The sequence below is a fragment of the Pan troglodytes genome, chromosome 17 (genome assembly GCF_028858775.2).
Source record: "Pan troglodytes isolate AG18354 chromosome 17, NHGRI_mPanTro3-v2.0_pri, whole genome shotgun sequence".
Classification (NCBI taxonomy): Eukaryota; Metazoa; Chordata; class Mammalia; order Primates; family Hominidae; genus Pan; species Pan troglodytes.
Window position 1 is genome coordinate 73227800 of NC_072415.2, and position 14338 is coordinate 73242137.

The 14338-nt window shown below is 42.3% G+C and overlaps 1 protein-coding gene and 1 non-coding gene across 4 annotated transcripts in view; both read right to left on the reverse strand.

Moving 5' to 3' along the window:
• Positions 1 to 14338, reverse strand: part of BCL2 (BCL2 apoptosis regulator) — a 199522-nt gene that overhangs the window by 69705 nt on the left and 115479 nt on the right. Inside the window, exon 3 of one of the 3 annotated variants that reach the window (XM_063795815.1) lies at positions 3854 to 4525. The exons of the other annotated variants lie outside the window; for them this stretch is intronic. Within the exon in view, the coding sequence (XP_063651885.1) occupies positions 4499 to 4525 (27 nt within the window). The 3' untranslated portion in view covers positions 3854 to 4498. Of the gene's footprint in view, positions 1 to 3853; positions 4526 to 14338 lie in introns of those variants that run through there. 3 annotated transcript variants of the gene reach the window in all.
• Positions 1500 to 1599, reverse strand: LOC112206316 (small nucleolar RNA U13). Its single transcript, XR_002940545.1, has one exon. It is a non-coding gene; the product is annotated as a small nucleolar RNA U13 (small nucleolar RNA).

Sequence of the window (14338 nt, forward strand, 5' to 3'; positions counted from 1 at the left end):
CTAAGTTCTCAGCCAAATGAAAGGTCATGTGTTATCTGAGAAGCACATGTTACTGTGGTCATCAAATTGCTAATCTGGGGTAAGGTATTCCATGGAAGATGCTTGTTATGAAACTAGAGTGTACTATAGTGATTACTGCTATTCAGAAATGAGGATAAATCTACAAAAATGATAAGGAGAACATGAACTTAACAACTACATTTCAAATGATGTTTTAAATAAGTCCATTAAAGTGACATTTGTGTGTGCGTGTGAGTGTGTGTGTTAAGAACTCTTAACATGAGATTTGCTTATTCTTTATTCCTGTTGAAGAGCAACTCCCCATTTCTCTCTTCCCCTAGTCCCTGGCAACTACCACTGCGTTCTCGGCTTCTGTGAATTTGGCTACTGTAGATACTCATATAAGTGGAATCATGCAGTATTTGTCCTTCTGTGACTGGTTTATTTCTCTGAGCATGATGTCCTCAAGAATCATCCATGTAGTTGCATATGAAAATATTCTTAAGGCGGAGTAATATGTATGTGTGTGTGTGTATATACACACACACACATATATATACACACACATATATATACACACACACACATATATACACACACACACACACCACATTTTCCGTATCCATTCATCTGTGAAATGACATTCCTTGATATATATTATTAGTGGGCAAAAATGTGCCCTGAGGTTTCAGTATGGTGGTCCATATATCAAACATATGGTTCTAAAATGATATCATCACATCTAGCATGGTATTGAAAAGACTGATGTAGATTTATTTCCTCACTAGTATGACCTTAAGCAAGATATATTATATTCCTAAATCTTGGTTCTTCATCTGTAAAAAATAAAAATAATCACATTCATCTTTCACAGGGCTGCTGTGATGATTAAATGAGATAAACCACACAACACAGCATATGACATAGTCACTGATATTCAATACATATGAGTTCCCTTTTCCTTTAGCTCTCTGCTCCCACAGTAATCCAAATTTTTGGCAAGCTAATAGTTTTTATTTTTCGATACAGTTATTAGCACCATCCAATCCCATATAAACCACAAACAGGCTGGAATTTTTGTCTATTTGTTTGATGCTGAAGCAGAAAAGTGTCTGCCAGATGGTAGGTGCTCAATAAATAGCCATTGAATGAAATGAATGAATGGGAAGTTACACTGGAATGAGGCTGAATGTGAAGGTCAGTCAAATATCTTAGCAGAATTATTGGATATGTTTTTAATGGAAGAGATACATTTTTAAATTTTTTTCTTTTTTTTTTTTTTTGAGATGGAGTCTCACTCTATTGTCCAGGCTGGAGTGCAGTGGCACGATCTCGGCTCACTGCAACCTCTGCCCCACTGGATTCAAGCAATTCTCCTGCCTCAGTCTCCCTAGTAGCTGGGATTACAGGCGTGCGCTACCACGCCCAGCTAATTTTTGTATTTTTAGTAGAGACAGGATTTCACCATGTTGGCCAGGCTGTAATAATATAGTGATTATTATAGTATACTTTATATACTGTAGCATAGAGATTGAGGTTGGCACATCTCACATATGACTATGAATACCCAATCATTATGCTTATGAACTACAAAAAAATCAGCAGATAACTTACAAGTGCAGCCATGTTAAAAAATAATTAAGTATAAAAACCATCTAATAAAGACAGCAGTGGTCCCACTAAACTCTGTGATATTTTAACCATAAACAAAGCATTAATGGGAAAAGTCTGATCCCAAGGGTTCCTGGATCAGCAGTAGGTCAGTGATACCCAGGAGAGCAGGAACCATGGCGTATAAGGCTTGCCTTGGACTCGGCTTCAGGATCTGAGAGTAGGCCTGGGGAAGTCCTGGTAACCTGCAAGGTCACCTCTATAGAAGAGCCATCGGTGGCAGGCATCGCCTCTCCAGCTCTTCCAGCTTATTTTCCCATGATAGTGCAGTGATATATCATTTTAGAATTATGATTCTAGAATTATGTAGTCACATGGAGGGGGCGCACCCAACATCACAGTGGATGGAAATCGACCAGAGTGACCCCAGAACACCAAGAAAACATCATAGTGGGGATGGAAACCTCCCTTGCTCACAAAGCTGGGGATTGGGAGCTAACTCTGCCACCAACAAGCTGTGTAGCTTTGGGTAAGTCATTGAATCTTGGTCCAGCAGGCCTTGGTTTCATCATCTGTCATTTATCAATACAGGCCGCTTTCATCTCTATCTCCTCACTTCAGAAGTCCCATGCCTGGACTGTGGCGGCCCTGGCTGGTATCCCTTCCCATGCCTTGCTGTTTTGGAAAAGTTACATGTGTAGAAACTACAGATGGTAGTAGGGGAGACAATAAGGAAGAAAAAGTCACTCCTTCACCTTCTTTTAAAGTACTATGCTCACAACTGCTCACATCTGGCACACTTCAATAGCAATCACTTGCAAGGTTCAAAAATCTTGAACCATGAAAGTGAAAGAAGGAGCTTTATCTTCAAAAGGAAAATTAAAGACCTGGAGAGGACCACTTGGGACCTTTTTATTACACCTAGATAATGGCAGGTATTATTGCTCTATGCAGCAGTATGTTTTTATGAATAGACTAACACATACCCTTAGGCTGTAAAATAGTGCTTTAGGATATAACATGTTGATTCAGATACAAAATAAAATACTGTTTGTATTGTAGGCTTTTAATGAAAAGTCTAAAAACACACCTATTTAACAAACCTCTATTTTTATAGGGCCTGCCTAAAAAAGCCTGCTTTTAAAAAAATCTAAGTATGGGTGGTCTCACACCTAGAAGTGGCACAAGAATCCTTTGTCAGACGACGTGTCTTAATTTTTGCTATGGAAAATGTGGTCACCATAATTATAGCCCAGAGAAAATAAAAGGTTTTTAAAATTCCATGCAGGAGGGGAATAAGAGTTTGTTAGCATTCAATAAAACTATAATTTAACCAGCTTTTAGGTACAGCGGAATCAGCAGTTAAATTACAGCACTGGACAATTCTCTATTTTACCTTGTGGCTATTTGTCGAAGTGTCTTATTTCCTCTTGGAGACCTAAGCTCCTTGGGAACAAATGCCAAGTTACCTGTATCCCTGTAACCTCTACCAGACCTGGTACACGGTTTGTTTTTTGTGTTCAATAAACCACAAAGAATCTTTCAGGAAAAATCACTTGAGAAATATTTCAGAGTAAGAGCAAATCAATGCATAACTTGTTTAAAAACTATTTTCTTATGCTTAAAGATATTTCAAATACACATTTTAAAAGGTTCATTTATGGAAAAAGTTCAGTTGTGCAGGCTCTGAAATGAGATTTAGCCAAGAAAAGCATCAATACTAATTAAGTATTGATAAAGAAGGAGGGGGGAGTTTAGCTAGGTAACTTAGTCACTTGGTTACTAAAACCTTCTCGATGGAAAGAAAGCATTAGAGATTGAGCGACTCATATTGAAGGAGGAGCTATAATGCAATCGTTTCTCTCTATATATGGTCTTTTTTTGGCTTTGAAATAAAAGGATCAAAGGCAAATGAGCCTATTGAAAATTAATGAGAGCTGAACGCTGCATGCTGTTAATATGCTCACTTAACTCAGGCATCAAGAAAGAACCGTGCGGCCCTTTATCATACGGGATAAAATACAAAAGCCTTTATATACAATTTTTGTTTGTCAATTAAAAATAACTAAATAAAAATTTTAAAAACTTTTTTTAATAAAAGCTTTCCAGGAAGGCTGGGCGCAGAAGGACCTGAAGTTTCCTGCACCTGGAAACATCATAGTTATGAGTTTTTCTCAGCTTGGATTTCCTGTATTTCTCAGATTTCTTAACTCCGCAGTGCAACTTACTTTCCCTCTAACCATGAATATGCATCAATCAGAAATTCCAATATGTTAGCATCTGAACTCCATCTTCCTAACTGCATCTCATCATCAGAAGTAGCCAAAAAAAGGTCTTCTTCAAATCTATCTTCTTCACATGTTTTGATTTCTTGCAACAGAAATAGGATGATGATAAACACAGGTGAGAGAAAATAATGTTTTCCTGAAATAGGTAAGAAAGTTATGGCTTGTTGACATGTGGCTGCCAAACACACATGGGTGGAAATCGATTTGAAAGGCTTGGGTCTGTGTAAGGATGCTGCATGACCTTCAGAGTCCAACCCGGCTAAGCGCCCCCTGCCACTTCCTAGCTGTGTGACCATTGACAAATCGTTCACTTTCTTTGAGCTGCTGTCTCCTGGTCTGAAAACAGAGCAAATGCTCGTACCTGCTACAGGTGTTCAGGGCTCAGACAGTGCAAGTCACAAGCTTATAGCAGCACCGTGTCTGTCATGTGGTGAGAACCCACTACATGGCGGCTATTTCTGGTGTCATCTTCTGCAGCAGTTTGTCCTGCTTGAATTGTGCAGAATGCAATCAAATGCCAAACTCTTCTTGCATTTTCAGTGACAATCCTCTGGTGACAGCTACCTCAGAGGATGGTGTCTGTGAGGCGCCAGTCACTCCTACAGTTGGCTCCCGCATGTCCACATCTGCTCAATCAGGGGAACGGTCACAACAGAAACAGAAAAGGGAAGGGAGAGAGGAAAGGAGGGAGGGAAAAAGGGAGAGAAAGGAGGAAGAAAGGAAGAAGGAAGTGAGGGAGGAGGAAGCTTTCATAAGATGATGTAATATTCAATTTCCCATCCTCATTCTTTGCCAATCGTCACCAAATATTTTGAATTCAAATGAAAAGCATGTTAGTCAGACATTGAGGGGTGAACCCGTCCCCTGTGAGAGAGCATAGTTTTGTTGGCAAATGGGAGTGGAGAGTAGAAAAGAAATATAAAACAAACAGAGACTCCAGTTAAACTGATCGGTCTTCCTCAGTCTGGTGTGGGATTTTCTCCATTGAAAATTTCTGTTTCTTAATATTGTATCATAAGGTGGATTTTATTTGAGCTTTTCAGGTTATTTGGTCTTTCTTTTGTAAGAAGTAGTTTATTTGTTTTCACAACAAAGCAGAGTGGCTTCCGGTTGAGGAAGGAGAGAACTATGAGTTGAAGGAAGACGGTTTTGCATGACTATGCTATGCCCCTGTATACGCAAAGATGTAGAGACACACACACACAGACATACACACACACACACAGAGACACACACACAAACACACACAGACACACACTGACATAGAGACACACACACACACACTGACACAGAGACACACATAGACACAGAGACACACACAGACACACACTGACACACAGACACAGAGACACACACACAGACACAGAGACACACACAGACACACACTGACATAGAGACACACACAGACACACATTGACACACAGACACACATAGACACAGACACACATTGACACACAGACACAGACACACATTGACACACAGACACACATAGACACAGACACACACACAGACACACACTGACACACAGATACAGAGACACACACACAGACATACACAGACACACACAGACACAAAGACACAACAGACACAGAGACACACACTGACACACAGAGACACACACACAGACACACACAGACACAGAGACACACAGACACACACTGACACAGAGATACACAGACACAGAGATACACACTGACACAGAGACACAGACACACACTGACACAGAGACAGACACACACACAGACATACACAGACACACATAGACACAGAGACACACACAAAGACACACAGTGACACACAGACACAGAGACACACACACAGACATACACAGACACAGAGACACACACACAGACATACACAGACACACAGACACAGAGACACACACACACAGACACAGAGACACACACAGACACACAGTGACACACAGACACAGAGACACACACAGACACACAGTGACACACAGACACAGAGACACACACACAGACATACACAGACACACACAGACGCAGAGACACACACTGACACAGAGACACACACTGACACACAGACACAGAGACACACACACAGACATACACAGACACACACTGACATACAGACACAGACATACAAAAGACACACTACACAACACATGCACACATAGAGACACACAAATGCACACACACAACACACACACAGACCCATGCACAGGCACAGACACAGAGACGCAGACACACACACCACACACATCACATAGACACATACCCAGACACGCACAACACACAGACACACTACACAACACATGCACACAGAAACACACAGACAAATGCACACACACCACACACACAGACACATGCACAGACACAGAGACACACACAGACATATACTACACAACATGCACACACAAAGACACACAGGCACACAGACACAGAGACACACACAACACACACAGACATGCATAGACACACACAACACACACACACAGCCATAAACATACAAACACTACACAACATAGGCACATACACAGAGACACACGCAGACAAATGCACACAGACAACACACACAGAGACACATGCACACACAGACACAGAGACACACACAACACACAGACACATGCACAGACCCAGACACACACACAGATACCACACAACACACACACAGATACACACAGACACAACATAGACACACATACAACACATGCACAGACACATACACAGAGACACACACATACACGCAGACACATGTACACAGACATACACACAGGTACAGACACGCAGACACACTACATATGCACAGACACACAGACACTGGCACAGAAACACATGGAGATGACACAGACATAAACACACAGAAGCACACGTATACACCATAGTGGGGCTCATCCCACTTCTGTGCTGTGAGTGGCATAATCTCTTATTTCCTTTTTCAATCAAGAAACGCTGACATTTCCAACCACCACACATGGGGTAAATACGGTAGCACGGACCAAAACCGTAACAAACAAAACAACGCGCACACATGCACACACACACACGCACACACACACACACGAAGGATATTTTCAAGCAAGCCAGTCTCTCATGAACTTTTCAAGGCTCAGCTCGTAACCTTAGCTGCAGACGTATACCTCTGACTGTTTCCAACATGTTCCTGTTTTGTTTGTTTGGGTTTACTTGCCTTCGTTCTGCAGGAAGCCTCACAGATATGACAGGGTGATTTAATTCTGCACAAATCTCGCCTCCCTCAGTTCTTAGAATGAAGATAGATACCACTACCGGTATTCTTAGAGTTAGACTTACACAGCCTCCCACACCAAACAGAGTGAAGCAGAACCCACATTTCACTGGAATCCTTACTTTTAGGTATTTGCAGGTTTTTCTTTATGACACAGGAAACCAAATATGAGGTACCGTTGCAGATAGTAATAAATGGGCTTCTAAAATGTTCCCAGTGGCTGGCAGAACAATAATTGATTTATATCCCAAAAGGGGCAATACATCTGACCCCTTACACTTTGTAAAGGAAAGGAAGATTCTAGACACTCTTTTGTCAGGTGTCCAAATTTATTCATGACAACAGATTGTCAAAGCCATCTTTGAAGGGACTGGCAAAAGGTTCTCCCTACACTCCCGCGTATAAGACAGTCAAGAGCCAAAAATGATAGAGTTGGCAGTGGGCCATGGGATGGGAAAACAAATCAAGCTTTATTTTTTGTTTTGTTTTCTTTTAGAGCCAGGGTCTTGCTCTATCACTCAGACTGGAATGCAATGGTGCAACACAGCTCAACACGGGTGGGAGAAAACTCATCAACTCCTGGGAAAAAGTGATTCTCCCACCTCAGTTTCCCAAATAGCTGGGACACGCCCAGTTAATTTTTTAAATATTTTTATAGAGATGGGGTCTCGCTAGGTTGCCTAGGCTGGTCTTGAACTCCTGGGCTCAAGTGATCCTCCCACCTCAGCCTTCCAAAGTGCTGAGATACAGGCATGAGCCACTGCGCCTGGGCCAAATTGAGCTTTGAATGAACGGGTGCATTCCTATGGAGCTAATGAATCCGCTGCATCCTCAGCTCCAGCAGGCACGGGATGTTTGAAACAAGCCAGGCATACCCTGCACCAAATGGGCAATGTGCAGGCAGCATTATGGAGCAGAAGTCAAGTGACAGGCTGGGGGGTCCATGGTCTTGATGATTTCTGCTCCTGCTGCTACGCTGATAGCCAGTTTACTGACGTACACATAGAGACCACTCTTAACTGCAGGCTGAATTGTCCCTACCAAGCTATCTGCACCTTGAGCATATAACAAACCATTGTGAGAAAAGTTAATTTTTTTCACCCAATTCTGACATTCAAGACTTTCTGTAAGATGGCCAAAATGTCTTAAGACTCAAATTCCTGAAAGTCTTTCAAAAGACGCTAGTCAATTCATCCTTATAACCCTCCCTTTCTCCACCACCCCTAATAGAAGGTACCTTGGGGGAATCTCCTTCGGTTAATATATAAGTAAATTAAGGAGATGACTTTCCATGATTTTATGGAATCAGTGACTCTTAAATAGATCTCTTTAAAAAGGAAATAAATGTGTCTTTATAGTAGAAGGATTTATGCACATGTATGTTTGTTGTGGCACTATTCACAATAGCAACGACTTGGAACCAACCCAAATGTCCATCAATAATAGACTGGATAAAGAAACTGTGGCACGTATACACCATGGAATACTATGCAGCTCTAAAAAAGGATGAGTTCATGTCCTTTGCAGGAACATGAATGAAACTGGAAACCATCATTCTCAGCAAACTATCACAAGAACAGAAAACCTAACACCACATGCTCTCACTCGTAAGTAGGAGTTGAACAATGAGAACAACATGAACATAGGGAGGAGAACATCACACACTGGGGCCTGTTAGGGGGTGGGGGTCTAGGGGAGGGATAGCATTAGGAGAAATACCTAATGTATGTGACAGGGTGATGAGTGCAGCAAACCACCATGGCACGTGTATACCTATGTAAGAAGCCTGCACGTTCTGCACATGTACCCCAGAAATTAAAGTATAATAATAATAATAAATTCTACAATGAAAAAAAGGAAATAAATGTATTCCTTTGGCTGGGCACAGTGGCTCATGCCTGTAATCCCAGCACTTGGAGAGGCCGAAGCAGGCGGATCACTTGAGGTCAGGAGTTTGCGACCAGCCTGGCGAACATGGTGAAACTCTGTCTCTACTAAAAATACAAAAATTAGCCAGGCATGGTGGTGCATGCCTGTAATCCCAGGTACTTGGGTGCCTGAGGCAGGAGAATCACTTGAACTCGGGAGGCGGAGGTTGCAGTGAGACGAGATCGGGCCACTGCACTCCAGCCTGGGCGACAGAGCAAGACTCAGTCTCAAAAAAAATAAAATATTCCTACATTCACATAACATTTGTTAGAATACTGGCAGCAGAATTTTATGACAACTACTTCACTAAGATTTAGAAGACCTGGTCTGACTCAGAACAACTGAGGCCACTTACCTAACCTGTCTGTACCTCTGTTAACTCATTCCTAAAATGGTGAGGCCTGGACAAGACGGTTTGTAAGATAATTTTCAGCTCTAACATTTTGTGACTATATATTTATGCAGATTCTACTTGTAAAAGACACGCTGTTAGATGCCACAGAGACAAACATGCAAAGACATGATCTGTACCTCGTTCTGTTTACAGTGTTATTGCTTGGCTGTATTTCCAAACTTCCATCATAGGCTACTTTGATTAGGCATCAAATTTCTATCTTTCTTTAACTCTCTTTGATGTTTAGAGGTTCTTAGACAAATGGGGATCAGTACCATATGCACAGGCTTTGCCTAAACATCTTTATATTCACCTTCACTCTGTGTGTCTTGTGCAGCCATGGTTTTCTTGGCACCCAACACCATCAGGGGCTCTCTAAACAAGGACTATGTTGGCCTGCCCTGCTGCGTCTTGAGAATTCTATAATATAGCTTAATTCTTGCCCCCGAAGTGGATTCCTTCTCCTCTCTTCTCCCTCAAGAACAAGCGTCCTGGCCCACAGCCTGCAGCCTGGGGACTGGCGACCTGCTTGAAAATCTGTGCATGTCGGACCTGTCAGCATCCAGGCTGGGGAAAACAGGCTGCCCTTGAGCAGAACAGCTTTGCTAATCAATCACGCTTCAGGAAAGTGGGTGGTTTGTATGTGAGGCCCACTTTGCCAGGACCAAGCCCCTTACGAAAACGTCTGAGTGTGAATTAAAAGAAAGAAAACAGTCTACCTTCTGCGTCCACTGCGGGAGGGCCAGACAAGGTTTTATTTAAAAAAACTCCTCTTTTCTGAAGTCTGAAAGCAAGACCCTGGGCTTAAAGAGAATTCCTCCGTCAAGATTTACTAGAGGCTATGATCAGGAGATGGAGCTTTCAACCTGGATGCCGATGACATGTGTAAAACAAGAGAAAACTTCAGGGAGGTTTCCCACCTATTCAGAAATTAGAAATTAACTACTTATATATTTTTAAAAAGAGCCTCCTGAGATGATATCATATATGATTGTGATTGTACTAGCAAAGCAATTAGCAAGTTGAGCACATGTATATCTTTAGAAGCTAAGCCAGATACAAGATACAAGTCCCTACTAGTAAGATGCGATTAATGGGACAACATCAAGTTTATTGTCACAGGGCTGGGTATATATTCTGGCTATTACTTGTTAGTTGGGGCAAGTTAGGTAACTTCTCTAAGCCTTTAAATACATTCATACATATGCACACGCACACACACGCAAACACACACACACATACACACACATAATGGGGCCAATTATACTTTCAACTCATAGAATGTTCTGAGAATTGAGATACTAAAAGCAAACTAAGTGTTTCTATACTGTAAACACAACAGAAATGTAAAGTATTGTTATAACAGACATACTTGTATTTCTTCAAATAATGTACACATTACTTTACTCAAAATTATTTGATTTCTATTCTAGCTTTCATGTTTTTTGTTATTTTAGGAATGAGTTTCTAATTAATTCAGTTTATATGCATTTCCTATCTAAAGTCTTTTCACATTTTCAAAGCTCCTGCACGAGTGACAGAAAAACACAAGCTTAAAATATCTAGAGAAACAGCACCACAGAAATAGGATAGATAGATAATTGAGAAGGCATCTGCCCTCTATCCAGCACACGGTCAGTACTACTTCTGGTACTTACCCTGCTCACATATGAACTGACTAATATACAAGATTATCTATTGGAGCATTATCTGCAATACCAAAAGACTGGAAATAAACAGGTGTCCATCATCAGGGGCTGGTTAATTACTCCATGGGTAGTAAATAGTTACATAATGACATCTAATGAATTTCTCATCCTGAAATTCCTTCCACATTGACTCTGGGCTTGGCCCCATGACCTGCTTTTGCCAATGGAACATTAACCAATGGGATACAAGTAGAAGCTTAATAAAACCTCCACAGCGGGGCCAACCCCTCTCTGTTTTTGTGGGACCCAGTCGCCATATGAAGCAGCTGGGGCTGGTTTACTCAAGGCACATATTCCAACTGAGGTCAGACTCTCCCAACAACCTGCTAGTGAGGCCATCTTAGACCATCTAGCCCCAAATAATCACATCCATATGAACAAATCCAGGCAAAAGCAGCAGTAAAAAACCCTTGGCAGATCTCAGCCCAAATAGTTCACCCATAGAATTATGACTAATAAAAGGGTTGTTGTTTTAAACCACTATGTTATGGAGTAATCTGTTATGCAGCTAATTGATAACTGGCACACTCTGATATCTCCAAAACGATGCAATACTAGGAAGTATGATACTACCTAGGAAGAAAGGAAAAGCATGCATTCTATGTACTGACATGGTACATCTCAAGATGTACCATGATAAGATCTTACACGGTAAGATCTCAAGATATACTGTTAAATTAACAGGGCAAACAGTATGCTGCCTTTTGTGTAAGAAAGGGAAAATTTTAAAACATGTGTATATGTTATTTTGCATGGATGGGCACTGGATATATACTCAAGAAATTAATAGACAATGGTTCCTTATTCTGATGGAAGAGCGAGTAGTGAATTGAGTGGATGGGGATGGAGGTGCTAGCGAGACTTTCCAATAAACACCTTTCTAAACTGTTCCAGTATAGGAACCATGTGACTAATACCTATGCAAATAAGTATTTTGAAAAAGGGAAAAATAAGGCTAATACAAGATAGAAATGACAAAGCTTGAAAAAGTTGAATTTCAAACTGACAATTATAATTCTGCTATGCAACCATCCTTCATCAACAACAGCCTTCCTTTGAACCGGAATAATCGTTTCTTTGTAACACATATGATTATTTGTACACCTGGTTATCTTCCCTGCTAGATTGTAAGTGCTTTAAAAGCAGGGACCATATCTCATGCATCTTTGTCTCTTCAGCAAGTGGCAAGCATCTTGCCGGGCACAGAAGAAAGCCTTGCTCAATAACTGTTTGTTGAGTCAAAAAAATAAACAAAAACATTCGGACCTCACTAACAGTGTCTGTTGTTAATGCTGATGAGTTCAATAAAATCTTCAACAGCCTAGCTTCTATCTGTACACATCCTCCACACACCATCTTTCAGGAAAATGGTGAGCATTCCTCATGATCTGGGCTCATGAATGTACTCTGAACTACTGGGGAGAGTATATACAAAAGCTAAATTCGAACACTACGAAAAGAAAAATGCAAAACAACCTCCTCTATTTAAAAAAATAACAACATTTGACTAGAGGGGGTCTAGAAAAAGAAAAGAAGAAGGATCTTTTATTATTTCTCATAAGTAACACATTTGACTACTGTGGTTGGAATAAGCAGCCCCGCTCCCACCCCCTGCTTGCAAAGCAAACTAAGCCACCCGAATAAGTCGACCATGGGGATATAGAGGCAGAAAACTCCCGGCCCCATCCCCAGGCCTCCAGAGAATTTGACACTCAAGCCACGGTGGAGAGGTTTTCTGTTATGAGTTTAGCATTTCTAAGAAAGAGGAGACCACAGGCTTTCCCTGTAGTCCATTTCAAGAGTCTGATAGCTCTCACTGGAAATCTTCACTTCCTTTGAACTTGTACCTTCCTGCTGTGCCTCAGGCCTCTCCCTCTTCTGAGAGTTCTTGTCTCCATGTCTGATCCCTGTGAAAGTGCAGGCATTTAAGGAGGAGGTCTGGGCCCCCTTCACGGTGGTGTCCACACCTCCCCCAGGGGGATGTGCTCGGTAAGTGTGCATGCAGCACCATCTCAGCCCTGTGCATCCTGGACCGCACCAACAAACAGCACCACACAGCTTGGGGACCATGTCCAGATTCACACGCAGACGATAAGCACCATGGCAATACCCAAGCGTTAGATAATTAAAGGTCCCTCCAAGGATACACATAAGTAAGAGTGGAAGCAAAGGAAGTGCACACGCTTGTCTCAAGAAAGACAGGGCATGTAGCCTTCTCCCTAGGATCTCTCATCATCTTTGCTTCTCTTTCTCACATCAAATGATGCCAATTCTTTAACTTTCCTAGGTTCCATTTCCCAATGCTTTCATCAGTTTCACTGTCTTCTGCGAGGCTGAATTTCCCTAATTAAGGGCAGTGGGAGACGCTCCACATTTGGAGCCCCTGTGAGGCAGCAAAGATGGAGAGCTGAGACTGACCATCCAGAATCCAGGTGTGCCTTCGCCACACAGAACAACAAGCATCGTTGATGCCTCTAGTAAGTGCCAAGTGTTGGGTTAGATGCTGTTGGAGATATAAAAGGTGGAGACATCATCTCTGTCAATGAGAGTGACACTGATCAGACAGGATTTAAAGAAGGGGACTCTGGTGTGGGTGGGAAGAGCACAGTGGGAGGGTTGGGGCAGGGGCACAGCCTTGGGACTAGAGTAGGTGGACGCAGTGGGGCGGGGAGGAGGAAAAGAAGGAAGGAAGAGGCCGGTCAGAGGAAGCCCAAAAGTGGATTCCGGGACACACAGTAAAAAGGGGAGGATGACTTAAAGACGGTTTCCAGATGTGGGGGTCTGGGGAGAAGGGAAGCTTGTACAGCTGCTGACAGAGGCTGACAGATGCAGAGAGGGCTCGTGGTGAGCTGGCTGAATTCGGGGTAAACAAGCGGAGATTTCATGCTTCACCTCAGATGAGGAAATAGGACTAGGAATACAGTTTTATCATTGAAGCCATGACAGAAAAGCCTTTCCAAAGGAGCACAGCGGAGGAGAGAACTGGAGAAGAGGCACGGAGACCGCCAAGCGTTCCAGGTGCAGGCGGCAGGAGGGAGCCCAGGATGCCGGCAGAGCGAGCCTTGGTCTGTGAGCCCCAGGGCCGATGGGCACCGGCTCATCTAATTCATTTGTGTACAGATCCACAAAACTGCACCTGGCTGTGGCCCTCAGTAAGTGCTATATAAATGCTTCATAAGTGTTTGTTGAAGGAAGTT